The 27,628-nt window shown below is 49.3% G+C and overlaps 2 protein-coding genes across 2 annotated transcripts; one reads left to right on the plus strand and one right to left on the minus strand.

Annotated features, from left to right (window-relative positions):
* Positions 1–1,434: 1,434 nt before the first annotated feature.
* KMO (kynurenine 3-monooxygenase) lies at positions 1,435–12,810 on the plus strand. The gene is made up of 15 exons (XM_090144587.1): positions 1,435–1,727; positions 3,253–3,322; positions 5,183–5,280; positions 6,523–6,612; positions 7,163–7,211; positions 7,952–8,039; positions 8,680–8,851; positions 9,283–9,354; positions 9,811–9,932; positions 10,798–10,945; positions 11,211–11,268; positions 11,348–11,430; positions 11,511–11,612; positions 12,044–12,103; positions 12,192–12,810. Exons 1-15 carry the CDS (start codon positions 1,674–1,676, stop codon positions 12,348–12,350), a joined length of 1,425 nt encoding a protein of 474 aa, XP_090000713.1. The 5' UTR covers positions 1,435–1,673; the 3' UTR covers positions 12,351–12,810.
* A 1,440-nt stretch (positions 12,811–14,250) lies between these two features.
* Positions 14,251–25,682, minus strand: ITGB2 (integrin subunit beta 2). Its single transcript, XM_031604472.2, has 16 exons — positions 25,513–25,682; positions 21,486–21,552; positions 21,180–21,268; positions 20,755–20,938; positions 20,206–20,376; positions 19,737–19,978; positions 19,229–19,384; positions 18,867–18,962; positions 18,639–18,728; positions 18,214–18,354; positions 17,800–17,984; positions 16,799–17,043; positions 16,318–16,537; positions 16,032–16,237; positions 15,652–15,818; positions 14,251–15,413 (listed from the first exon to the last, which is right to left on the minus strand). Exons 2-16 carry the CDS (start codon positions 21,547–21,549, stop codon positions 15,351–15,353), a joined length of 2,319 nt encoding a protein of 772 aa, XP_031460332.1. The 5' UTR covers positions 21,550–21,552; positions 25,513–25,682; the 3' UTR covers positions 14,251–15,350.
* Positions 25,683–27,628: the final 1,946 nt, after the last annotated feature.

Genomic DNA, 27,628 nt, shown 5'->3' on the forward strand with positions numbered 1-27,628 from the left:
TTACTATGCAAAACTTACTTCACATTCTGCCCTCTCCCCCCTGTTGTGACAATTTGCTGCACGAAATCCCTGTGAGATGAAAAAAATACTTAAAAACAGAGAAGGGTGATTTAAACTTGGCACTAAGAGATCTCTGAAGCATACAGGAGCAATAGTGTGTTGAAACAGGTCATCTACAGGGTTGTATGACCTACATTCTGTGGGAGCTGGAGGTCAAGCAGACACAGGGCTGAGGGAGAGCTGATCCTGCCTTGGGCAGGCTTCTTAGGTCTCTCCGGTGGGTATGTGTTAGTCAATTAGTTTGCATGGGTCAAATAACTGTAGCATACATCAGAAAAATCCTACAGAGCGTCTTCTGTGGCAGCAAGTTTACATGCAGTGCCAATGCATCAATGGGCTTTAACACCCCTGATCAGCCCCACCTGGGCCCCCTCCCAGGACTGGAGTTTGAGGGTGGGAAGCAATCCCTTTAACCTGGGCCTGTGACTCTCATGATATTGACTCCATAATTTGGAATCACAGAATCACAGCATGGCTTGGGTTGGAAGAGACTTCAGAGATCATCTTGTTCCAATGCCCCTGCCATGGGCTGGTTGCCTCCCACCAGATCAGGATGCCCACTGGCCCCAAGAAAAGAAAACTGTATGCAGTACTGCAGGAGGTGCCTTATGAGGGCAGAATAGAGACAGAAAACCACTTCCCTTGCTCTGCTATGCCCCTCTATTGATGCAGCCAGGAAACCCTGGCCTTCAAGGCTGCAAGAGCACACTGCTGGCTCATATACAAGTTAGGGTGGATTTGTCACCATACGTGTGCCTGGTGATTATGAGTCTGTGTCTGACAGACACCAGTGAGCTTGGTCCTGACCTCAGGTTTGTCTCATCTGCACTGAGTTGTCTTCCAGCCTGGGCCCTTTGCTGCCACCCTGGGCCTGACCTGCTTACCTTGCCTGGCACTGTGGGCTGGGACTCTGCCCTGCAAGGCCCTCACCTTGCTGGCATTGCACTTGTTCCCTGGCCCATTGGAAGCAACTGGCCCTTACTGCTCCAGAATATGCAATGGAAGGCTGCACCATTCTTGTGTGAAGATTTTGGTCTTGCTCTTTCAAGACAGATGTGTTGTTTCAGGCTGTGCACTGCACATTTTGCAACAAATGGTAATTACTGTATGTTAGGGTTATATCTATAGGTTAGACATTACTGGAATAGTGGAGAACTGAATTCCACAATGGCCTTAAGCTTTTTTTCAGGTCAGAGAATCTGTTTACTTTTGGATTAGAAAACACATTTGTCCCCTGCTTTGGACAAGCAAAATGTGGACATATTTGGACATATTCCTGGATGCCCAGTGTTTGGCTAAACCAACCTAATTAACTCCTCCCTGCAGTAAGGTTGCATTTTACGAGACACCTGTAGACTGCAGAATTGCTTCACTGTTTTCAAAAGAGGCTATGCTGAATGGCCCACATTCATTCCAGAGTAGCACGTCTGCCAGCCAGCCAGGCTAGTGCTCTTGCAGCGTGAGGTGAGAGCTGAGCTTTAACATTAACTAGGGAAGAAAAGCCCAGGCCTGACTCAGCCACCCACATCCTGCTCCCTCCTTCTGGTGAGCACAGCACAGCGACAGTGAGAGGACACCAGCCTGCCTGCTGCTCAAAGCCTGCTGTCACAGTGATGGAGTCCAGCAACGTCCAAGGAAAAAAAGTTGCCATTATTGGAGGGGGCCTGGTAGGAAATGCAGCTTGCCTACTGTTTGATTGCTGGGAAATGAAGGGGTGACTGCTCAGCAAAGCTGAGCTTGAACATGAAGGTCTCCGGAAAGGCAGCTCTAGTGCAAGAAGGCTTCTTTGGGCACTGCAGACATAGCCAGGCCTTGCTTCTTAGCTGGGGGCAAGGAAAAATGCAATCCAGTTGCTTGCCTGCATTGCCTTTCTCTTTGTACAATGCTTGCTTGTTTGTAGCTCATTAAATGATTTGGTCTGCAGATTAACAAAATAATGCCTTCTCTCCTGAGTTCAGTGCTCCTTTTAACCCTATTTTTCTTAAAATTATTCTTCTGACAGATAGCAGATGTTATCATCTGGTTGTGTTCTTATTGTAGGAGGCAGCAGGTCTTGTTTGCACAGCTGGGACTTTGTACCAAGAGAGGGGGTCTTCTCTGAGGGAAAGCTTTGCTGCTGAGATACTGCAGAGACCTTGTTCAGGCACTGCATGTGTACCAAGACAGAAAAACAGTGCACTTCTGGATACTCCTCTTTTCTTCCCTGTGAAGGAGTGGAAGTTTTTTAGGGGAAAAACACCCAAGTTGGATTGTGCCCTCTCAGGGCACTTTAGGCAAGACCAGCTACTGAATCTTTCATTGCTTTAGCTGTTTCTGGCTTTAACCAAATCACTACTGTGAAATGCCTTATGAAGACTGAGACTTGATAAATGTTAACATAAGAGAAAATAGCTTCCTTTTTCCATGTTCATTTGGGAGCACTTTTCTTCCATTGCTGCCTGCGGGGCTGTCTGTCTTTAAATGACAGCTCCCAAAACTCCCACCTAACATTTTGGCTGTTAGCTTCTTACTCCCCTGGCTGCTGGAAAAAGGGGAAGACTAAGAGTATGCGGTTTGCTAATTTTGACAGCAGTTAATGATAGAAATTTAAAACAAAAGAGGGTACACATTTAAGTGAAAAGTGGGGTATGTGCTGTCCTTCTTAAGGTAGCATCTTACTTCTACACAGGTGCAGCTTTCCCCCCCCCCCCCGCTTCCCCCTTTTTCCTGGGGAATGCTGCAGCAGCCTGAATTCCACTGAGGAAGATAAATGCAGAATTGCTGAACCACTGAGGTTGGAAAAGACCTTCAAAATCATCAAGTCCAGCTGCCATCCCTAACTATTGAGTCCCATCACTAAACCATGTTCCTTAGAGCCATACCCATAGTCTGGAGAGGAGCAAGGAGCGTGCCTGTAGCAGCTTCTGCTGCCCCTGGTTGAAGGAGTTAGTTCTGCTCAATTACTGATGAGTGTAAACAAGTCCTGTACCTGGTATGTTTATATAATGAGATGTGGTGAGTAATTTCTGGGGTGATGATCTTGGAGGCTCTGCAACGTTTCTCTCTCCAGGAAGAAGTCCTCTGCAGCTCTTGGTCAAAGGAACACCCTGCATCTGCCGAGCTATTCTCTCAGCTGTGGTTTTCTAATGGCAAAGGAGAAGCATTTTGGTAGTGCTCTAAAACTTCATCTGTCATTTCCATCTTCTCTTTTAGGTGGGTGCATTAAATGCATGTTTCTTTGCTAAACGAGGTTTCCATGTTGATGTTTATGAGGCCAGAGAAGGTAAGAGCAGTGTGAACATTATGGCTTGATTAATAACTTGTATCCTTTTGCTAGTAGCAGTTTTCAAGAAGCAAAAGAGGAGCTGCATGACCTCACTGAAACTGCAGAGAGTGCAGAATCTGAAGATGTCACTTTCAGAATACTCTTTTCATACTTGCACTCTTTTGCTCCTATGGTTCTGGGGGAAAGAGCTTATTTGAAATGCACTGCCTCAGCTACTAAAATTATGCCCTTTTTTATGTCCTTGGCTTGAAGACTGAAAGATTGATTCAAATTTTCATCTTTCAAAACTTAAGTTTCTGCATTAAAAATACTGGCATGATGGCATTGAGCCAAGACTCCTTGGGAAAAAATGCTGTTAATCCTGCAGCATTGCTGTTTGGGCTTAAAGCACTGACCTGATCACAGCTAGCATGGATAGTGCTGAGGAAGGGTGGGAGGTGACAGTGGCAGTGCCTGCAGCCAGAAGGGCTGTCTTGTCAGTGGCTGTATTGAATCCACGGTCAGCAAGAGGGTTGGCCTTGTCTGCAAGGTTGGATAGCAGCAAGGCACTGGAAGAAAGCTGCAAGTTCACAAACTACTAGTAAGGAAAACCCACTTCAGTAAGCATGGCAGTTCACAAGAGGCACTCATCAGAGTGTTTCCATTTCTCAGAGTAATCTTCCCTGTAACACAGAAATGTGGCTACTGCAGAGCACAGAGATGTCTGCCTGTCAGTGTGGTAGTGTTTGTATTTGCCAGTTAGAAGATGCTGTCAAAGGAGCTGAAACATCGCAGCTGATGTTCAGAAACTGGAATACCATGCTGAAAAGGCCAGATGATGCTCAGAGCAAGTGGACACAGTGCTGGCATGGCCTGCAGCAGCAAGTAGCATGTGTTAGCCATGGGTGTTTGCAGAAGAGAAGCTGTCAGAGAACAGTGGGCCTTGTCCAGTTTATTTCTTCATGCTCTTCACTGTTACTTGTGTCTGTGGGTTGAAGACTGGCATATGGGGCAGGTTGAAGGTGGTCGAGGAGAAACAGTGAACAGCACTTTTCCTGCTCTGAGATCCAGCTGTAGCAAAAGGAGGACCTGGCAAACAGGAGTTACCCCAGATGCTGGAGGAATAAGCAGCAGCAAGAACTTCTGCAGCACTGTGTGGACATGATCTGAAATGTCCCAGCTCATACGACCAGAAGAAGCATGCCTACAGCATAGCATGGTGCAGACCTGTGCAACAAGCAGCTTCCTCTGGCAGAAGCATCAGCCAGTCTCAAGTGAAACCAGTAGGCTGCAAGTTCAGAACAAAAAAACAAATGGTTCTTCCAGCTATTTGCCAGATGCTGTATGTGCTGGAAGTTTCATGGGTTCAGAAAGCCTGTGGTTAAATAAACTGAAGAAAGCTGCATTCAGCTGTTGCTACAGGGATAACTCTCATTGCCCTTGGAATACTGGAAGCAGCACTACACCTCTATCCTCTTCTGCTGCTACTGAAGCACCAAGCAATTGCCATTGCCAGAGAGCACTATGGGTGTTCCTGCCTGCCTTCAAGGTGGGTGAACCTTACCCCTCTGCTCAGTCCTGGGGCCTGGGCATATTGCTGAGATGGCATGTGTCTTGGGATTGGGACAAGGCCCTGCAACACCTGCTGGCTGGGTGGCCAGGGAAATCTGAGCAAAATCCAGGTGGTTGGCAGAGAAAGCAGCATCCCATATGTGGCAGGAACATCTCAGAACCAAGTTTCTCAGCAGAATACTGCCAAGCTTGTCTCAAATGAGGGATGGTGGACGGCAGGAGACTCACCACCGTCCACCTACTGATTCTTGGGCACTGCAGCCCATGCTGGAGGGATCTGTGCAACCAACGTTTCTCTTCTTACAGACATTCGGGTGTCCAGCTTTGCCCGTGGCAGAAGTATTAACTTGGCCCTGTCACACAGAGGACGCCAGGCCCTGCAGGCTGTGGGGTTGGAAGAGCAGGTACCCTCACTACTTCTGTAGAACTATAAAATCATAGAATCACAGAATGGCTTGGGTTGGACGGGACCCCAAGGATCTTCAAGTTTCAAGGCAGGGTTGCCAACTGCTAGATCAAGTGCTAGATCAGATTGCCCAGGGTCCCATCCAGGCTGGCCTTGAACACCTCCAGGGATGGCGCACCCACAGCCTCTCTGGGCAGCTGTTCCAGCACCTCAGCTCTCTCTCAGTGACAAACTTCCCCTTGATATCCAACCTGAATCTTCCCTCCTTTAGTATAAAGCCATTCCCCCTGGTCCTATCACTACCTACCTGTGTATAAAGTTGATTTCCCTCACGTTTCTAAACTCCCTTGAAATACTGGAAGCCCACAGTCATGTATGCCCACAGCCTTTTCTTCTCCAGTCTGAACAAGCCCAGCTCCCTTACCCTGACTTCATAGGAGAGGTGCCTCTGCCCTTGGATCACCTTTGCGGTCCTCCTGTGGACTCTCTCTGAAAGTTCCACATCTTTCCTGTGCTGGGGCCCCCACATTTGGATGCAGTACTCCAACTGGGGCCCCACAAGGGCAGAATAGAGAGGGACAATCACCTCACTTGCCCTGCTGACCACCCCTCTTCTGATGGAGCCCAGAATACCACTGGCCTTCCAAGCTGCAAGCACGCACTGCTGGCTCACATTCAATTTTTCATCAGAGAAATGAGATCTCTGTGCTTGAGATGCTGTTAAATTCAGCTGGCGATGGACAGCCTCTCTTCTGCTCCCCATGCCAGAGAGTGCCAGCTGCTCCAGACATCCAGGTTCTGTGTATAGCAGAAGGGCTTCCCCTTGACAGGAACTCCTCCAGCATCCATCTCTCCACCCTCCTACAGGGTGAGGGTAAAGGAGGCAGAAGCAGGCAGCCTCCCAAAAGAGCTAGAGTGTAGAAGGATGTGATGAAAGGGATGCCAGCATGCCAACATAGTGTCATCAACTCATATCCCAGCACCCAGGTGTCATTTGATGTTATTCCTCCTCCACCCATCCTGCAGCAATTATCCTCAGTAAAATGTCATGACTTGGGGCCCACAGCCCTGCAAACTTCTCTCCACATATGTGGCTGGTTGTGCAAAGCCAGTGACAGAGCACAGCAGAGATTGTCCCACCCTTCTCAGAGCATGGTGTTTGGAGGTGGCATTTGTGGGTTGTTTCTCTTGGCAGCTCAGCTTCAGAGGGAAAACTGGATTTTCCTCTCTTCTATTCCAGATTGTGTCCAAAGGCATCCCCATGCACGCACGAAGAATACACACACCACTGGGGAAGAAATACTCCATCCCTTATGGCAAGAAGAACCAGGTATTTGTCTGTGCTGCTGTTTTTGTGATTCTTCATATAGCATAAGAGATCTCTGAGCATTTCTGTACTGTGATGGACAGGTGCCTCTTCCAAAGTGGACACAGCAGCATACTGGGAAGAAATGAGGTTACCCTCATCTCAGGATTTCCTCTCTCCCTGTCCTATGAAAACACACAGAATTTACTTTACGCATAATCAAACCTGCCACACTTAGGCTGATGTGGCTGTCCATTCATCCTGTATGTAGAGATCTGTCATTTACTGGCAAACATGGATCTTGATTCTCCTTCCTCTCTACAAGCTGGTCTTGGGTACAGTCATCATCACAGTGCTGCTTTGCCAGTCTCACTTTGGTTTCCTCCTTTAGTTACACACCCTGCACACATGCTTTTCAGTGATACTGGGAGCAGGCAGGGAATTGCAAGCTGCCACTCATTTTCACTGTAGCTGTTAATGGGATGTTCTGAGGAGGTGGTGCATTCCCCTTACTGTGCAAAGTGGCCTTCAGAAAGTCTTTCTGAGCTCCATTTTTTGTGTTTTTTTTTTCCAGTACATTCTCTCTGTGGACAGAGCAAACTTAAACAGAGAGCTGTTAACAGGTAAGCATGTTTGCAAACACTTAAATACCCTATTTACTAAGAATATATGGTTTAACTGATGAGTGGTAGGCTTCAACTGAGTGCCTCTGTGCCCCAGGCTCTCTCTGCCTGGGAGTTCTGCACAAGCTGGCTCTCAGAAAGTGCATATGCAAACCAGCTGTGTTATTAAGAAGAAAGCAGCAGTAGCACATTTAGTGAAATCCTATGCTTGTCTGTCTGAGTCTCCAGTGCACAGCATCATCTCCCAGCATCCACAGAAGTGCAAACAGTAGTTGAGAAATGAACAGAAACAAGGCAGATGTGTTCCAGGTCACAGAGGTGAAGGTCTGTTGTTTGTTCTGTTGTTAGTTACCCACTCTGCAGAGGAGTGATATGGGCAAAAACAACAAATCCTCCAGTTCTTCCTGCTGTCCTTTCTGTTTAAAAAAGTGTACAAAGTCCATCTCCCCGGCCATGTTCTTATTGCAGACTTGTGCTGGCCTGTGTTGCTGTAGCTGGTGCTTCCCTTTCTCCTCCTATGCTGTTTCTCTGCAGCAAAAGTATTTTCAGATATTGACCCTGAGGCCTCTCTGTGGGTGCAGATACCCCCAAGTTAACCAGACTTAATGAAACACTGTCCTACTGTGCCCTTACTTGCCTGCCACTGCTCAGCATGACAGTCTGATGTGGTGATGGCAAAAATCCCTGTAAATCAGGAATTCTGTCAGCACAAGCCTCTACCTGTAGTTGTCTTTTCACAGCTGCTGAGAAGTACTCCAACACTAAACTGTACTTCGGACACAAGCTAATAGAGTGCAATGCAGAGTTGGGGACATTAATCATTAAAAGGTAACCCCTGTACAAGCCTGGGATAAAGTGCTGTGTTTTGTTATTTCTGCTTAATAATTCATAAAACCTCAAACAATTGAGCAATCCATTCAAAACTAGAGTGTTATTATGGGGTAGACAAAACTAGGCACAAGCTTTGGAAAGCAGAGGCATCAAAGCGAGGCTCACAGGGAGGCTGAAAAAGCTGAAATAACTCCCTAAGCCCAGCAGGCTGGCAATAGGTGAGCCACCAGCCTGCTGTCCTGTGCAGGAAGTAAACATACCAGTCTTTGAAGTGCTGGCTTTCAGGATCAGATCGCTCACTAGAAAGAGCAGGAAAAGACCTTGGTTTGCAATTGTGTTGAGTTCTGGCCATGCTACCCCATCTACCTGGAGATGGAGACTCTACACAAGAGCATTGTTATACCAGTTGTCCCATCTGAGTGCTTTGTATAGATCTGGGAGAATTATGCATTTGGCAGTCTGCAGAATAATTACTTGGATGCTGAGCTTTCGGTGAAAGCCATTCTCCCCATACCGTAGAAAACTCATAAGGGTGCCAGTGACCAAGGCATTTTTGCAGCAAATTGCAAAAGGCAGGTCCTGGGATGCCAGACTGGCCTGGGATTTATGGCAGGGCTGTTCCAAGGGACTCTCCTAGTTCCAGGTCTGGCCAGCTACCCCTGGAAGACACCTACGATCTCATTGTGGGATGCGACGGAGCCTTCTCGACAGTCAGAAAGCAGTTCATGAGGCAAACGCGCTTCAACTACAGCCATGAATACATCCCTCATGGCTACATGGAGCTGACCATCCCTCCCAAGGATGGAGATGTAAGTGGGCCTGACCTGGGTTTGCCATGGACTCCTTGAGTGTGATGCCCTGTCACCTCTTACAGTACCTCTGAGGAACTTGCTTCTCATCCCATCCTCCCAGGGGATTCAAGCTTTTCTAGGAGAGACTGTTTCTGGAGTTTCTCTTTCAGTAGTAGGGCTAGGCTGCGAAATCCCAAGAGGCTGCTCTAGAGTAGTGGTGTTCACTTTAGCTCTGAGAGGTCCTGGGGGGTTATGGGAACACATCTATGTGGACAACAGCAATGACAAACCAGCAGATTTTTCCCATCTGCCCTGCTCTTGCCCTTGTTCTGTTTCTCTCTGTAGTACTCGGGGCCCTGAAGTCTTCTGATACACAGGACAGGAATCAATCTGCCAGCGTGGAACTGCCAGGGAACTTGAGACTCAAGGTGATTTTCTCTCTCTTTCAGTTTGCCATGGAACCAAACTACCTCCACATCTGGCCAAGAAACACCTTCATGATGATTGCGCTGCCCAATATGGTGATAACCCATGGTCATGGTTCCTTGGAGCTGGGATGGAGCTTTTGGGGATGAGCTGGCTGTGATGGCAACTTCTCAGCTTGGGCTTCAAGAGGAGCCCAGAGGGACCTGCAGCCCAAGCAAGGAATTCCCAGAGCCTAGGGGCACAAGGCATCAATCCTAGCTAGCCCCGAGCAAGTGTCCAGGCTGCTTCTCTCTCACCTCATCCACCCAAGGAAACTTGGGGCTGGAAGTACAAACCAGACACAGGAGTACCAAAGTCTGGCTGCCATCCCTTTCTGCTCTGTGCTACAACTCCCCATGGGACATGGGGTGGTTGGATGCTAGAGCACACTGCACAGAGCATCACTGCAATGGCCAGATGGCCAGCAGGCTGGGCATTAAGCTGCTGATCCACATGTAAAGTGCTTTTCTTGACCTCTGGACTTCTTTCTAAACTTTCTCCCTGGCTGACAGGACAAGTCTTTCACCTGCACTCTCTTCATGCCCTTCGAGGAATTTGAGAAGCTAATGACTGGAGAGCAAGTACTGGATTTTTTCCAGACCTACTTCCCAGACTCCATTCCCCTCATCGGAGAGTAAGTGTCCCCACTGCCCCTTCTTGCTCCTCAATATGGTGACACCATGCTGAGGAACAGGCTGGTACTCCACAAGGTCTTCCTGTGACCCAGACTCTCCTTAATCTCGCAGGCTAGCTGCCTATGTACACTGCTGGTCTGTAAGAGAGGGGAACCAAAGAGACCAGGATCTGCATTGCTTTTTCAGTGGGGTAATTCAGCAGCAAAATACAACCCATCCTGCAGTGGTCTGTGAATAAGTTACACTCCAGTACTATTCTGTACCTTGGAGGCACAACCCAGGTCCTGCCACTGTGGGGAGGAAAACATAGATCACCTCCCACTGCCTTTGTATTGCTGTTAAGGTTTTTTAAGTCAGGAGAAGGATTAGGGGTTCATAAGCCATGGTTTTGGTCTTAGGGCAGGGTGAGGAAAATGGAGCTGCTAGAGCTGAGAGTTGTGTTTTGCCCCAGGAATGTTCTGTTCCTGGAGGTGTTCAAGGCCAGGCTGGGTGGGGACATGGAGAAACTGATCTGCTGCCTGATCTAGTGGTTGGCAACCCTGCCCATGGTGAAGGGTGCACAGTATCAATAGGACCCCAAGCAAAGCTGATCTCAACATGCTCTGCTACATTTGTAGGAAGAGAAGCTATCTGTGTTCACTCCATGCACCTATGGCATGCTTGCTTGAAGTATAGTGGGAAGTTAATGAAAAAGGTACTTGTTATTTTGTGTTTTTCCAGCACAAATATCCTAGTGAACGGGAAGTTTTGCATCCTGTAGCAAACAGCCTATGGCCCTGGCTTCCTAAGCTTGGATGTGGTATGGTTTGCTCCTCCTGTCTCTTGTGGTCCCATCAAGTGAAGTATCTTTTATTTTGCCTGAAGGAGAGAGCTGAAGCATGATTACTTCTTGCTGCCTGCCCAGGCCATGATATCTGTGAAGTGCTCCTCCTATCACCTCTCTTCCCGTTGTGTGCTGATGGGAGATGCCGCTCATGCTGTTGTGCCTTTCTACGGACAGGGCATGAATGCAGTAAGTTCACAGCTTGCCCTGTGTCATTCAGTCCCCACTTCTTAGGGATGAGCAGCCCAGTGGGAGCCCCATGCTGCTGGAAACACCACTTCCTACCATTGCCCTACAAGATCCTTGGCAGAGGGGCCTGGAGGCTCTGAAAATGTGCTCCATGGAATATGGGACACCAGGGTTGCTAACAGCTACATTAGCTCAGCATCCCTGAGGGCACTTCTTGGGAATGTGTGACTGCTGCTGCTTATTTAACCTCCAGTATTCCTCCCAGGGCTTTGAGGATTGCCTGGTCTTTGATGAATTAATGGACCAGTTCCACAATGACCTGGGTGAGTGGCATGGCCCAGCCCTCAGAAGCTGGAGGCCCTGCTGGGGAGCTGCCTGCCAACAGCTGCTTTCTTTCTCCAGGTGCCTGTCTCCCTGAGTTCTCCAGGCTGAGGGTGCCCGATGACCATGCCATCTCAGATTTAGCTATGTACAACTACATAGAGGTGAGTGACTGGCAGATGAGGGACTGTCTGTGCAGCAGTGTCCATCCTCCTTCTGGCAGGTGATGATTTCTGTATTGCAGATGCGAGAGCACGTCAATTCAACGTGGTTCATTTTCCGGAAACAGATCAACAACCTCCTCCACACCCTCATGCCTTCTACCATCATCCCACTGTACACAATGGTAAGCCTGGAGCTTTGTTCCCCATGGTTCTAGCCTACCATGAGCTGCTCCCCCACCTGCTCATGTGTATAATCAATGAAAATTATATAAAGGAATATTATATAACCAAATAAGATGTTATGATAATGAAATAAGCAAGAGAGTTAGGCACAGCAAGACAAAGAGAATAAATAGGATGCTTACCCATGTCGTGGGCTCACTCAGGAAACTCCAGTGGAGTGGATCTCCAGAAGAGAGAGAGATCCTTCCCTGCTGGTAGTCAGCTCTTAAATGGGTCTAGGAGAGGTGCAGCCAGGCTCCACCCCTTCCTGCAGCACAGGTGAATTGCTTTCAGCTGTGCTCCCAGGGCTGACTCATTGCTCGCCTCAGGTGACTAATCAGAGGTTCAGGCCATGACTCAGCAGTTCCCATACATCATGCAATCTCCCCAGGTGACATTCAGCAGAATTCGCTACCATGAGGCGCTTCAGCGCTGGAAATGGCAGGAAAAGGTAAACTGAGAGCCCTGCATCCTGCTCAACAGCACTGCTTTGTGCTGCAAGCTCCTGACAATGCTGTGATTTCTCTTTACACTCGCAGATAATTAATCGAGGGCTCTTCATCGTGGGGGCAGCAGGGCTGGGCAGCACCTACCTGCTCATAAAGAGACTGACACGGGACTGGAGCCTCTTCACACCAAACTTGTGGGGCTGGTGCTATTACATCAGGAATATGGGAAATTTTCCTTTCAGCACCTAAATGGCACAAATGTAACAGAAGGTTCTGGGAGCAATAAAAGTGAAGGCACAGGCTGTCGGCTCAGCTTGGTGACTTTTTTCTCTGTTGGGATGTGGTCCCTTCTGTCCCCTGCCCCCAGGGGAGAGAAACTCACTGGGGCACAGAGGGTTCATATGCATCTCTGCCTAATTTAAGCTGCTTTGTGCCTCGAGTGATGCTGCATGTCATGGGCTGGGCATGGGGCTTATGTGCAGTAATGGAAAGAATGTGCAGCCTCTAGCCAGACAGACAGTTGGGATCACTTGGGGCTTCTCAGTCCTTCCTGGGACTGTGCCAGAATGGCTGACTTCTGCTTGTATCAGAATCCAGTGCCTCCCTACCTTTATCCTCATCATGTGCCTTTGGAACTAGATTATCTTTCCGAGTTTCTCCTCTTTAATTTCTCCTTATGAAGCAGCTTAGTAACATATATCCATTGAAGAAACATATCCTTGTCTCAATGTTGATATTTCTGCCTAAATAAATCAAAAGATATCACAAACTTTGAAAAAGTACATTTCTTTTCCTACAATTCCTGTTTGAAAATTGTATGTGAAACTAATATTGCCTCCCCCACTGTTTGTTGTTGTTGTTGTTTTTGCTTTTCCATCAAGACACATTTATTTTAACTCCCTTGCTGCCTGGGTGCTATGCAAGTAAGCACCTGCATCCTGACTTCCTCACCTCCAGTGCCCCACAAAGTCCCCAAGCCACTTGTGTTCTCAGCTTGTAGGTGTGGGCATACACCAGCTCACGTGTAAGTGCTGGGTAGTGTGCTCCAAGTGTGTGCTCTGCTAACACATGCTATAGGTCAGGTGAACTTGGGAACATGAGCTATTTGTGATTTTGAAACAGTATTGGGAAGGTTCTTAGCTGAAAGTCAACTTGCTTCCTTTCCCCAAGTCAAGGAAAATACAATTTATTTATTCTTGATGACAACTTGAAGAGAAGATGTTCTAGGTCACTGCCTGAAGTCTGGAGGAAGGGCAATTTCACACCTGCCTGAGAAATACTGCTGCAGGCAGGTGTCCACAGACGCTGCCACCAAGCCTCTGGGCTAAAGCAAGACAGAGGGGCCTTGAAAGGTCCCCTCAGCTTACCTATTTCCTTCTTGGCATTTGTGCATGCCCTCGCATTTGCTTCTGTCTAATTCAATTACTGGTCCTTCTTTTTGAAACAGTCTGAATCTCTATGCTTGCGTCCTTCGTTCAGTTTCACTAATCATCCTGCTAAGCATGTACACATTTGTGTTTGTATTGCACAGCTTACACCAGAAATAATACCTGCAGCCACTGATGGGGGAGATTCTCTCACCATGTCCAAGTAAGAATAGTCTCTGTCTGGGTCCTTGGCAACAAGCACTGTCTTAGAGACCTGGAGCCCTAAGGAATGCTGCTGGTGTCATTGGGAAGCCAGGTGCGAGGTGCACGAGAGCTGCACTAGGTCAGGATCCTGGAATCAAAAACAGCTGCAGGCTGGGAGAGCACTGTGGGAAGTATCAGTGGTGCTTCTGCTCTTACTCTGCCCCAGAACCTCAGTCATTGGTGGAGAATGACTAAGTGGCCCCAACTAACCTATCATCAGACACTGTACAGCCACTCTTGTTTAACACGTTTCATGTACAGCTGCCAAAGCACGGGCACTGATAAGGGCACTGGTAAGAACTGGTTTGTAGGATTTTGTGAGTTCTTTCTGGCTTGCAAAGGAGCACCTATCAAGATGTAGCTGGCAAATTAGCATAGAAGACTGTGTGTTTCTTTGCCCAGAATTTCTCCAAGCACTGTATCCTGTGGTAGTTGATTGCAGCCACCACAGGAATTTGCTGTAGTTTCTCCAGTGAGTGCTTCAGCTGCTGCATTAGTGCCTGAGTAGGACAGATATATTTACTTCATATATTAATTTTTATTAACTTTAAACATATTCATCAAGCTAACGGAGATTGGATGTAAAATGATCTGCAAATTATTCCCAAACTTGAAGTACACAACTGTACATGTATTTCGAAAGAATGAACCCATAACACAAAAGGAACAAGTAGCTGTGCAGAATTTGAAAAAGCACATAGCTGGAGATTTTATGTGTGATGCCAGGTCTTTTGCATTGCTGATCTTCAGCAAGTCTGATGGACTTGCAGAGTAGGGAAGAGATCTGGTCCTAGTGGTGGCAGAAGAAGCCATGTTCGAGCTCAAAGCTGCAAGCACTGTTTCACATGTTCAATGCCTCTGATGTTGATGTTCCACAATTCAATCTGCTGCTCCTTTGATTCTTTGCCATGCAGTGGGTTGTGTGGTGGAGGTAAGCCAAAGTCACAGAAGCCCAGGTAGAACTGTGGAGGAGCCCGAGGTAGGTCTAAGAGGGAAGTAACACCAGGGAGCCACTGATGATTTAAAAATCAGATTCACTGTTTGTTTTCTGGCTGTCCATCATTTCTGAGTACAGCAAAAGGAGCAGACTGCCCGCCTGGAGACCTTCCCTGTCCATCTCAGCAATGAGTAGTTTAGAAATGAGCCACAAGTGCAACTGTGCAGAGCAGTGCAGCAGGGCATGGAGCTGCCTAGGAGTGGAGTCTGCTGGAGTAGAAGGGAAATAGCAGTTTTGAACTCCTCATTGGGAGCGCTTTCTGCACTACGTCCCTATGGCACTTGGCATCTGAAGGTCCTGCCACAAAGCAAAGCTAGCACCAGGAGCTAGGACAGATGGAAACTGACAGGGAGCCGGGTTGAGTGCCTGTTGGTAAGATCTGCTCTGCAGCCCTGTCCGTGACATTGCTGTTCCCTCCTCCCACAGTGCAACCAGACGGCTCTGTGAGAGAGGATAGGTACTGTGCAGCCCCTCAGCCAGCACCTGGATACTGGTGGTCTCTTGGAAGAAGGGTTAAAAACAACACAACAAAGAAGAAGATGTGGGAGCCTGAAATTTCCTTGTTTGGCATTTCCTCATTTAGTGGTGGGTCCTAGTGCTCCCAGGCATCACTCCAGTTCATTACCCATCAAATCTGGGGTTCATGACGGTGGTGGTGGCACTCTTGAATAGGGGATTATCAGCCTGGAGAGAGAAAGGTGAAAGTCTCATGAGATTGTACTAGACTTTTGGCAGTATATAACCCATCCTTCCATGACTTTGAAGGACATGGACAGCATTAGCTGCTCCAAGATTGGGCACTGGGAAGGTCTGGGTCCACCATGCTCTGGGCACTGCCAGCTGCAGTAGACCCTACAGAGGATGTCTCCTCCACATCCTCTCAGCATCTCCCCTGCATGCAGTCATCCTGATGCTCTCTTACTTCGTTCCACTTGGCCTTGGATTTCTCCTTCTCGAACCTGCGGTATTCTCTGCGATCAAAGATCTCCGTCAAGAGCCGCCAGATCAGCAGGAGCAGGAGGCCAATAAGAGCCACACCAGCAATGGTGCTGCCTACGATCAGCGCGACGTTGGGAGGCTCTGGGCACTCTGTGGATCAAAAACAGATCCTGCAGATACGTCTGCAGCCCCCAGGAGAGCTGTTGGGGTGGGGGCAGGATGAGTGGGATTCATAGAATCATAGAATCATAGAATCATAGAATAGCTTGGGTAGGAAGGGATGTCAGAGATCACCAAGTTCCAACCCCCCTACCACAGGCAGAGCAACAAACCTCCACATTTAATACTAGACCACTCTAGTACCTTTCTTAGGGTCAACGGTGACAGTGTACATCTCCTCCCCATCATCCTGGGCCATAAAGAAGGAGATCCAGCAGTTCTCAGAGTCCTTCTCCTTGCACTGCCGGCTCCCTGCCCGTGGCTGGTCAGCCAGCTGGATGTTGGTGCAGGCCACAGAGCAATTCTTTTTCAGTGGCCCGCTACTGAAGGACTTGCACTCCACGCAGGAACTGCAACACAAGCAGCTCAAATTGTCTCTGCAGCGGCAGCAGCCCCCATGCCCACCCCACCACTCAGCTCCATCACTCACATATGCTTGCCGCAGGGTGAGGGGCAGCCAGGGCACTCCTCGCAGAAGGGGGGCTGGTAGCCCCCCCAGCACTGGCAGCGATTGCAGTGGCAGGAGCCACGCAGGCTGCACTCATTCTGCCGGCTGTTCCTACAGCCATCAGTCGACTTCTTGCATTGGCAGGCGCTGCCCTCATACTTGGGTGTGCACTTGCACTCACCACAGTCACAGCGTCCACGCTCTGTGATGGGAAATGTTTCCAGTCAATGGCCCCGTGGGGCACAGGTCTGCCCTCAGGGGGAACTGTGGGAAGGATGGGGTTGAGGGAGGATGAAAAACAGGAGCTGGTTCCTCTGCCAGCTCTGACCACCTCTGCTTGGAAGCCCTGCAGTGGGGCTAGGGCTGCCCTTCCACGAGGTGTTCTGTGAGGGCAACATGGAAATGCACTCATGCAGCTTGGACATGAGATCACCCCCCTGTGTCTGGGCACCCGATTACTCACCCTCACCACCGCACAGTGAGCCGTTGTGAAACTCGCAGTTCATGTTGTCGCAGTCGCAGAAGGTGCCGTAGATCTCCTTGCCAGGCACATCACTGGTGTGGCAGACGCACTGCCCGCACACGCAGTCCCCCAGCCCCGAGCAGATGACTGAGCTGTTGTCCTTTCGGCAGCTGCCCTCCAGCTCTTTGCTGGTCCTGCCTTTGGTGTCGCACTCACAGTTCTTTCCCATGTAGCCCGAATTGCAACTGTCACAAGGGGAGAGGAATGAGGCTGGGTCAGCAGCCATGGGGCACACACAGGGCCAGGCTCAAACCTCAACCAAAGCAGAAGAGATCAGGGATAGCATTGTTGGAAACAAGCGTGTCACCAGGTGTCTGCACCACCGTGTTCTGGAGCAAACTCTGGGAGGCCCTTTGGTGGGAGACCTCAGCAGTGCTGCTCTCCATGTTTGTTATATTTACAACATGAAACGATTGCCTGGAAATTATTATGATAATTTATAATTTCCAAACCCTTGCCAGGAGATCTGAGTGTTTCCTGAGGAAACCCAGGCTTTTCCTCTCCCACTCACTGAGAGGCCTTGAAGCAATAATTATGTTTAAAGATGTACATGAACCATAGAAGTGAGTTTTTTAGAGATTTCTGCAGAAAGCTTGGTGTTTGGGCAGACAGATGGATTGAGTGGGTGGAGAGTTGGCTGAATAAAGAGTAGGCAGATGGATGGCCGAGTAGATGCACGTGTGACCTTAGGAAAGCAGCAGAGGGTCTACCAACTGAAGACAGACCTCAGCGTATTCCCTGCCACCATGAATCTAAACTGCTGCTCCAAAAAAGAAAGTGAGTACAGATGATCAGAGCAAGGCCATGACTGATGGTTCTGCAGGCCCTGGGGTGCTGGGAGGCACCAAGCACAGTAGCAAGCAGTGGCCTGGCAGCCCTCTCACAGCATCTCCTCAACTCTGGCATTATTTGAAATAACATTTGAGGAGAACAGCACTCACCTGCAGATCCCACAGACAACTTCGCCATTTCCACTGCAGGCAGTTGGATCAGGCCGCTCTCTGCAGTCACAGTCACAGATGCTATCCAGGTGCACAGTGAGTGTGTCTGTGAAGCCCAGTGGCCGGATGGTGAAGGACTGCCTTTTGATGCACTCATTTGCTGTGACCTTCACTTTGAAGGTGACCTAGTAGGTGCAGAGTGAGAAGAGGGAAGGGCTAGAGACCATCAGGTAGCTTCAGTAGTAATATAGTATTGGCCCCAGGCTGAGTGCACACGTAATGGAGGATCGTCCTCAGCATCGGGCATTAAATTCACATGAACAAAAAGTCTGGGACAAGAGTTCCTGCTGTTAGACAGAAAAGGCAGGAGGAGTCTTGCAAGCTGCGTGGCATTCCTGATTTAGGGAAACATACCTCATCATTGATCTTAACATTGTCACATTGCCCTCTTGCTTCATTCTTGGCTCCTGTGTTGTTATTGCAGATGGAGTCATATTTGACATCTAGGACATCTGGCAGGGTGGAGTGGTCCAGGATGATCCGTGAGGAGAGGTTCTGTGAGGGAATGATGGGCAGTTATCCAGAGGAGGGACTGAAGCATGGAGATGTGGGGTAGCTTCCCCCAACCCAGGGGAGAAGGGTAGGGTGAGCTCCAGGACATGGTCTCAGCAGATTGTGCTGGAGCATGAAATGTAGCATCAGAAAAGTGGCAACCTCTTGCTGGCTGTGGGCAGAGTCCCATCCTCAAAGTCCCAATCTCACCTGCTCTCATGATGATGACACATGACGTGAACTTTTCTCCACCAAATAGGCAAAATAAGTTCTCACTCAGCACTTACATTGTAAGCCACCTGGATGAGTTCAATGATGTTGCTGGAGTCCTCATTCAGCTCCCCTACTGCTGACTTTGGGATCATTTCACTGAGTTTCTGCCAATGGAGAGCAAACGAATGAGATGTCCCCACCATGTGATAGCAGTGCCATCACATGGTGGTGATATAGCAGGACATAGCAGGACATGCATGTGTCACCTCAGGAGGCACCTGGACCAGCCAAAGTCTACTCACTTTGTAAACATCCACCATCTTGCTGGTGACAGCAAAAATGGGCTGAATGTTGTTTTCAGCAAGTTTCTGGACCAGCTGGCCAACAGAAGGGTAGTCCTGTGTAAGAGAGCAGGCTGATAGAGTCGCTGTAAGGAAGACCTTGCAGAACACCCCAAATAACTAGTCAACACCTGAGACAGAGGAGTTTTCACTCCTCAGAGGTACCTGAGGCAGCAGCATCTCTGCTTGCATCCATCAGCCCCCCCACCCTGGAATGTCTCCCGGGCCCTAGTGAGGTCTATAAACAATTGCAGTGGAGCTGCCCCATGCGCTTAGGGTGCAGAGCCACTGAGTAAACCTTGGAACAATGCCAGAGTACTTACAAACTCATTGCTTTTTTTGTACATGTTGTCCTCCAAGTGGCACTGGCCATCGTTGGGGGTCAAAATGCCCCCGAGCTTGCCATCACCAGCGAAGTGGAAGCCATCATCAGTTGCATACACCAGCAATCGGGTCACATTGCGCCAGCCAATCAAGTCCTGTAATGATATGGACAGCACTGAGACCTGTCCACAAATGGGGCTGGGGTGATGCTGCCTGGGCATGGCGCAGTCACTGAGGGATATCACATCAGCCTCAACAAGGGCCAGAGAGCACGGAGGAAGGTTACTGGGGACTTGAGTCAGGAAGCTCAATGCTCTCTTATATCCAGACAAATAAGGACTTTTACATGGATTACAGGCCTAAAGCCACATGATGGGCATCCACAACCTGCTCTGGGATGGACAGAGCCAGCTCCTGCTTGGAGGAGCCATTAGCAGAGGCAGTAGCCATCACGCCCACAGGTGCAGGGAACGGGGGACACATGAAGCCACCCTGTTGGGTACTCACTCCACAAACCGCCGCCTGCATCATGGCATCCAGCCCCCCTTCTGGGGCATCCAGGTTCCCTGAGATGAACTGCTTCCCCACTTCACTCTCGAATTTCTCGGCATTGTCAGTCAGTGAGAGGATGTGCTTGAAGGCGAAGGGAGGCTGGCAATTACTGTCCTTGTTGGGGCAAGGGTTCTTCAGCTTCTCAGGGTGTGTGTTGACAAAAGGCAGTACCGTCTTGTCCACAAAGGAACCAAAACCTAGGATGCCCAGGACCATGGTGTTAGGGAAGGAAGAGGCAGGGATTGGCAGGTGTCCTGATGGGCATGGACAGCCTCTTGGCTCCTGCATGGGGAGCCAAGTACCTGTCCACATCCCATGCTCCAGCACACTGCTTCATACTGCCTGCATCCTGCATTTTGTTTTGTCCACTGGCCTCACTGCTCTTCCCATTGAACAGCTGGCCCTGTGCTGGAGACAGGCTCACCTATGCGGCGAGAGGGTGTGGTGCTCTCCAGGGCTCTAAGCAGTTGTCCTCCCAGCTTCTTGACATTCTCTAGATCATCCAGCATGGAATAGGAGAGGTCCATGAGGTAGTAGATATCAATGGGGTACCCCGTGGCACGGCGAAACTTCACCTCAAATTCAGCAGGCTCCCCTGTGGGGTAGGGACACCATGTTCAGCCACTGTGCTGTGGATCATGTCCTGCCTCATTGCCCATCTCACACTGGGATCTTTCTTTGGGAGAAAATGGGAAGGAAACATGCCACCACATCCCAGCACATCTACAGGCTTCATCCTTATCCTCCCTGAAGTGTCTCCCACCCTCACGTTTTCACTAGAGCTTTCCTTCAAGATTCTTCAGCTCCTGTGAGGTCCCTCAGGTCCCCTGCAAGGTCATCTCTTGCCAACAGCCCGTTTGATTTTAAAGAAAGGGTAAAAAGCATGTGCAACAAATGTTGGCCAGCTTCAGCTGCTACCCAGCTGAGTGTGGGGATGGGCAGAAGGTTATTAGCAACAACACAGGAATCGTACTTATCCTCAGCTTCAGATGCACCTCCTGGGGAGTCAGTTGTATCTTGTTGCTGAACGGACTGTCCTGCATCCTTTTGATTTCATTGACTGGAAACTCAATCTCATTCTCTGGGCATCCTCTCTGCTGCAGCTGCTCTATGGTGTCGCAGCGGTTGGAGTCTGGCTCACCAGCTTTGGTGAAATCCTGCGTGTTGCAACATCAAAACAGAAAAATCAGAGGGGCAGGAGGTAAGTGAACCCAATGGCCCAACTCCCAAACCAGCTCTGCTGGGGCTCTGGGATATCGGTGGAGTAAGGAAGGCTGAAGTTCTCCTGGTCTTACCCAGCAGAGAGGACACAAAGCCCTCCCAGGACTGTCTACCCACTGGCAGGATAGCTGTCCCACTGCCCTTTTGCTGGTAGCACATGAGGCTACCGGGACCTACCAGCTTCTTGCACCAGGCACAGCCAGGGCCAGACTGGATGCAGTTCTTGCATGTCCCCACCTTGATCTTGGGACACTCTGTAGCAAAGGCTGGAATGTGAAGAAGATGGGTTTGAAATGGGGGAACAGGGCCAGTATGCACCAGAAGCAGCTGTGGGGTGCTCAGGCCTCAGCAGCAGGCACCCACTCTGCATGGCTCTCAGTGCCACATGTAGTCCAGTGTTGGGTATTTCCCTACTCCAGCACTGTCTCAGTGACCACGTGAGGAGTCGGGGAAAGGCAGGGATGAAGGGCAGGTGGGGCTTACCTGTTGTCAGCAGCAGCAGCACCCAGGTCATTGCTGGCAGCCAGAGGAAGCAGTCACGAGGCATTTTCTGCAAGAGGAAAGGCATCCCTGTGACAGCAGCCTCAGGGAAGGGAGCCTCCAAATCCCACAGAAAGTGGCTGTGGAGATGCAGGTGCAGGTGGCACTGAGTGGCACTGAGTGGATGTCTCCATCCTGCAGCAGGGTAGGTCCTGAGAGCATGACCCCAACTGACAGCTCACACACTCTTAGAAAAATACATTGGTATCCAGCTAAACATAGCTTTTGGGCTAAATGAAAGTCAGTAGAGCAGCAAGTGGCACTGCATCAGTACACTTTCAGTTGAACTGCTACGTAGACTGATGTGATATTTATCCAGATGCTTCTCCACCTATGTTTGTGTATGTATGTAATGCAGAAAGGCACGGTCTTGGAGCAAAACTCAACTGAGTTGTGGCCTTACAACATGGATGTATTCAGGGATGTGAGAAAGGAGGAAATTGTTAAAAGAGGAAAAAAGAGGGGAAAAAAAGGGTGGAGGAACAATGAACATTTCCGTTTTCAGCAATAATAGATACAACATCAAAAGGATGTGTCATTGGTTTTGAAATGGCTCTTTTGCCACCCTGAGCAATCAGACAGCTCCTCCCCGGTCCTGCCAGTGCTGCAGAGAACCGTCAGCCTCTCCGAGAACCTGCCAGACTGAGCGGCTCGGGGCGGGAAGGAAGCAGCAAGGGAAATGCACAGAAGGCACCAAACCCAGAGCAGTAAATATGGCTGCTCAGAGATGCTCCTGAGGCACAAAGATGTTTCTGCAGCACGTCTGCTGCTGTGAGGCAGCAGACAAGTCAAAGGGTGACAGTGATCAGAAAGATCAGATGCTAAGGGAGATTAGATGGGTGTCATTTTGTGACAACTGAGCAGGGAGGTTTGATGCCTGGTTGTTCTGTGGACTTGGAGGTGCGACGGGGCTGCAGCAGCAGAGTGCAGGCTGTCAGGATGTGAAGATCTGCAGCCTTGAGAGGTGACCACCTCAGAGCTGAGCTCCCCAGCAGAGCTCCAGAGGCAGTCACCTCTCTGCACAGGCAGGCAGAGGTGACTCTGTGCTCACCTGGTCATGGTGGCAGAGCCTAGGACTCCACTCTGCTGTGCCATTTTGTGATGGGGCCGCAGCTCCATCCTTGCCTGTGACCATGCCCACTGCATCTCCGTGGGCACTCCACAGGTGACTGGGCCCTGGGGGCAGGTGCAGAAGGAAAACCCTCAGTGTTCACACAAGCTAGCTCTGGCTGGATTTCATACTGGATTAATGGGTTTCATTTTTTCACCTCCCGCCTGTCTCTAGTGGGACTCCCAGTTCCAGCTCTCTCCCTCTCATGGAAGAAAAACCTGTAACTGCATGTGGATATGTGCCCTTTGCGCTTATTTAGGCCAGAAGGGAGCCATATAAGCCACAAGATTGGCCACAGACTGAGACCCTGTGAGCTCCTTGTGCTTTGCTTGCTAGAGATGGTAGGTTCACCCATACATAAAAGGGAGTAAGTTTCCAATTACAGCAGGATTAAAAATACCTCCCAGACCCCAGAAACACACTCAACATAAGCCCAGCTCTGTTTGATAATGAGTTTTGTACTATAGGGTTTATTTTGTGGGCTGGATTTTGGTGCCCTTATAATGCTAAAAGTCGATTTTTTCCACACAGCAGAGGTGTAAAACACACCCTGATGCTAGAGGACTGCAGCAGCAGAAAGCTCACCACTTCTTTTTCTTCTGCTGCAGAAGGAAATTATTCTCAGCTATGTGGGTGGATGAGCGTGTATATGATGTAGGGTGACTTTCAAAGGAACAAATAGGGCTTCTGCTTTTGTCTGCCTTCTCACAGTACTCAGAGAAAGGGAAAACAGCTTTTGTCTGACTTGGTGCTAGCAGGGCCCGGGCAGAGACCCTGCAGTTTTCTCCATTCGCTCTTGCCATCCATTTGGCTCAGTGTCAGACTGATACTGTTAGGGGTGCACTGCTCCCAGCTGTGCTGTACCAGGGACAAGTTTGCTTCTCACGGCAAGCAGAGAGATGCACAAAGCCCACCATCCTGTCTGCAAGCTGGGATTTATAAATAGGGCTGAAGGGGAAGTGTCAAAGCTAGCTGCTGTCTCATTGCTATAAATAAGATGAGAGTTCAACAGCAGAGATGGGTCTTGCAGTCTTGGCCACAACCCTCCTTTGCTGCTTTGCTAATTATCTACTTCTTGCAAAATGGGAGGACATCTTCCTGTGCCCAGTATCCCTGGAGCACTCTTGGCATGCTTGCATCATCTGCCTGTAACAGTGAGGCTGCCATCCACAGAGTATAAACGAGCGCCATAGGGCACAGCAAGGCTGGGAGGTGCATATCACTTGGCTTGTGGCTGTTCCTTCTTTCACTTAATTTGGTGTTATGGGTAATTCCCATCAAGGCAGACAGTCAACAAGAGGACTAGGACTGGCTGAGACACTGAGGAACTTTGTCCATGCAAAATATGTGTGTGCGATGTATATATATATGCATACGTTTATATATAGCTATGTATGGGTATATATACACACACATCAATAACAGTAGCTTTGCAGGGTCTGCCTGCATCATCTCTATCTTTATACATCTATCTATCTGTCTAAAAATATATATTTATAGAAAGGTAGATACAGGTATACAAAAACAGCCTTGCAGGGTCTGTCCCAGTCACTGAACACAGCCTCCTGCTGTCACTGGTGCAAACATCCCGTTGCACCTGTTCTAGGCTAAGCAGGAACCGTTTAGGACAGAGGAGCTGTTCCTTGTCTCTCTAGTGCTTTATGTGAAGTCTTGTGGCTAGCATCACCCATTTACAGTAGCATAGTGAAGTGGTATGCCTCCTGCCTGCAGCACCAAACTGCAAAAGTGGGAGACTTTCAGCTTCTCATGCTTCATGCAAGAAAGTAGGTCCTGTACTGTGGTCGCTAGCCCTCTGAGTTTAGTTACAATTCACTATAAAACCACCGAGCAAAGCAGGATGTGACAATAATGGTAGAGAAATGTAACATAGCTTTCCCACGCTTTTCTGCAGAGGAACTAGCACCTGTGTCAGCCACAGGGCTCTATATCTTTGTTCATGCATTTGCTTTTCATTTCCCTGTGAGACAAGGAGCCAGACCTTCAAAAATCATCAAAAATGAAGGTCTGTCTGCTTGAGAATGATTCAAAGCCAAATGGCAGCTCTCTGGCTTCTCCATCACACGTGGGTTATACTTCACAGGATCTACACTTTCCTACTGCTGTGTTAGCAAGCAAACTTTTTCCTGCCTTAGAGGCTTAACAAAGGACTTGCTTTCTGCGGGGAAAGTTTGCATGCATCCTTTGCTGTATTCCTTGCTTCCACTATACGTTTTCTGAGGTTTTTTTGCAGAGTGTAATGCACACAGAGAGAAGTGAAGGAGAAGAACAAAGTCTTGCCCCAGTCCCTAGCTTTTCTTCCAGCCTTTCCCCATTCCACAGAGGCAAAGACATCCTCATCTAGCAGGCCACAATGGGACAGATTGCTTGCACCAATCAACCCCTCATCGCAACAAAGCTGGGGCTGTTTCTGGACACAAGGTGTGACATGCTCAGATAACTTCCCTGTGCCCATGTGCTGGAGGTGACACAGCACTGGGCAGAATTTGCTGCAGCCCTCAGCTGCCATTTTGGAGGATGCAACAGGAGCACCCTGGGCCCCTGCTGCTTCCCAAGCCCACAGGTGGGTGAGGAAGGGTTCGGGGCCTGAAAACCTCCTCTAATAAGTGCCTGCACTTCCAGGCTCACTCCTTCCTCTGAAAGCAGAAATGCACAGATGAGGCAAGTCTACTTTTGGGAAGACCACATGCCAGGCTGCAGCATGCCAAAGGACTCACCTTGCACAAACCTGGATCAAGAGCCACAAAACAAATTCATGGAATCCCCATGGCTATGAAACTCCTTAGTTGCCCATCCACCTTCCCCCAGAAAGAATGTGCACAAAAGTGAAAGAGTACTCACCTCACATCAAGCCTTTCCTTTGGCTCCTCTTCTGGAACTGCAGTGAGGCTGGAAGCCCTCTGGCTGCGCAGCCTAGCTGGGAGCTGAGAATCAGGAGCTCTGGTGCTGGTTCTTCCTCCTTCTGTCTCGTGCTGGTTCTTCCTCCTTCTGTCTCGTGCTGGCTGAGCAGAAAGGAGGAAGCCAGAGCAGTGGTTTGTGGGCGGGTGCCTTCCCCCAAACCCAGCCAGCCCTATGCACCAAAGCCAAAGCTGAACCCTATCTGCCTGGGTACCTGCCCCAAATAACTTCTTCTGCCCACCTTGGCCTTCAACAGCACTGCCAGGCAGGCAAATGAGGGGAATCTGGAAAATGGATGCCCTGGGGAGATGCTGGTACCTTCAGCTCTGGAGGCAGGGGAGCTGACTCTCCCCTCTGGCCCCAGTGTGGCTGTGGTGTTCTTATTTCATAGGCAGGCTGTTGGAATGGGCTGGTCCTCCACACTCAACAGAGGATGCCAGCGCTGCTCTTGACATGACACAGCCTGGGGGCATGTGGCTTTTTGAGCCTTTGGATTTTGTTATGCAGGCTGTGGCTTCCCCTCCTAGCACATCCCAAGTAGAGAGGAACTGGCTCCAGGCAACTCCCTCTTAAACTTTTTAAGGCACTAAACTGAAAAACACATGGTATCTTAGATTTTTTTGAGAGACAATTAACTTGGGACTCGTTATTCGCTTTGCAGGTTGAAGAGGCTCTGCCAGACAGTCACCAGTGGGCCTTCAACTGCCGACCCAAGCACTCCAGCGCTGGCAGCTCATCAGCCCTCACTATTCACTGCAAGCACAGCCAACGCGTGGTCACTCCTTGCTGATGGGTAAAAGGGGCCCCAGAAGAATCAAGTCATGGAGAAGACCGCTCCAGCTGTGAGGGCTTCAGCTGCTTGAAGATTTCACCTCTCATACTTCCTGATTTGGGCACAACTTCCACTTTTTAAAGGATATCTTCTTATTTCTACATCTGATTTCTTCTAGCTGCTGCGGTTTAACTCTGCTGTGGGAGGGTGTCCTGTAGGGGCCTGTATGTGTGTGATTACAGCCCACCACTAGAGTCATAGCACTCTCCAGTCCGTTTCAAGGTTTTAACCATTCCCTGTGACTTTAACAGTCATCTTTGTTTTGACTACTTACATTTTAATTATGTTTCCACCACCACAGATTGTTCCTTTTCCCTTTCCTGGCTATGGTTTTTGCAAGACCTCTTTCTACCAGCTGGGGCCAGGCTCCACCATGAGCTAGCAGCAGGTATTGCCTCTGGCCCATTCCCACCATGCAGTGTTGGTGGTCAGAGAGGTCGTTTTGGTGCTGTGCTCTCCAGCAGCACTCCCCAGCCTACAGCAAGGCAACCAAACTCTTCCCAGTGGCATTTTCTACACCTGATAAATGTTATATCTTCCCTAACATCCTCAAGACCTGGCATCAAGACCTTGCCTGCTGCCACGTTGAGAATCAGACCCACCACTACTGGTCTCCCTGGCTTGGCTTTCTCCAGGTACCAGTCTCCTCCTCATTTTCCTGCACAGCAAAATCTCACAGAAGTTGCTTTGGGAAGCACAAGTGAGCAGTGGTGACTGCTATCACAATGAGCTTGGCAAGTGCTCATTCCCTGTCTGCATGTCAGAGATGAGCAGGGATCTGGCAGAAGAAAATGGGCACCACTCCCTTGGTGGTGGGAAGTTTCTGTTTGAGAAAGCCACTGCTGGCAAGCACTGCATGTATCATGGTGTTTTCTGTGATTTTGAAATAAGAGAAACACAAAAGGGAAAATGAAGCCTGCAGAAGCAGCACAGGGAGGTGCTGTGCCACCCATACTGAGGAGCCAGGTCCAAGGGAGCAGAACAGTGCCTGATGTCCTGGTTTTTGTTATCGGTATTCCACATCATAACATCACGTAGAGCACTGGTAGTTAAAGAGTTAATGCTTCAGTTCCATGGACTGCTGATTTTCTGGGTTCCTGGTTCTCAGAAGAGAAGAAAAACTACATACTCCAGAGGACCTTTTGTTTCTATTTTTCATTCACAGGGAAAGATAAAACTGCTCACAGACTGCGAGACGTCCCCTTCTCCTTTCAGCTCATCTCTGCA

This window comes from Phasianus colchicus, chromosome 7 (genome assembly GCF_987193195.1).
Source record: "Phasianus colchicus chromosome 7, bPhaCol1.hap1.1, whole genome shotgun sequence".
Classification (NCBI taxonomy): Eukaryota; Metazoa; Chordata; class Aves; order Galliformes; family Phasianidae; genus Phasianus; species Phasianus colchicus.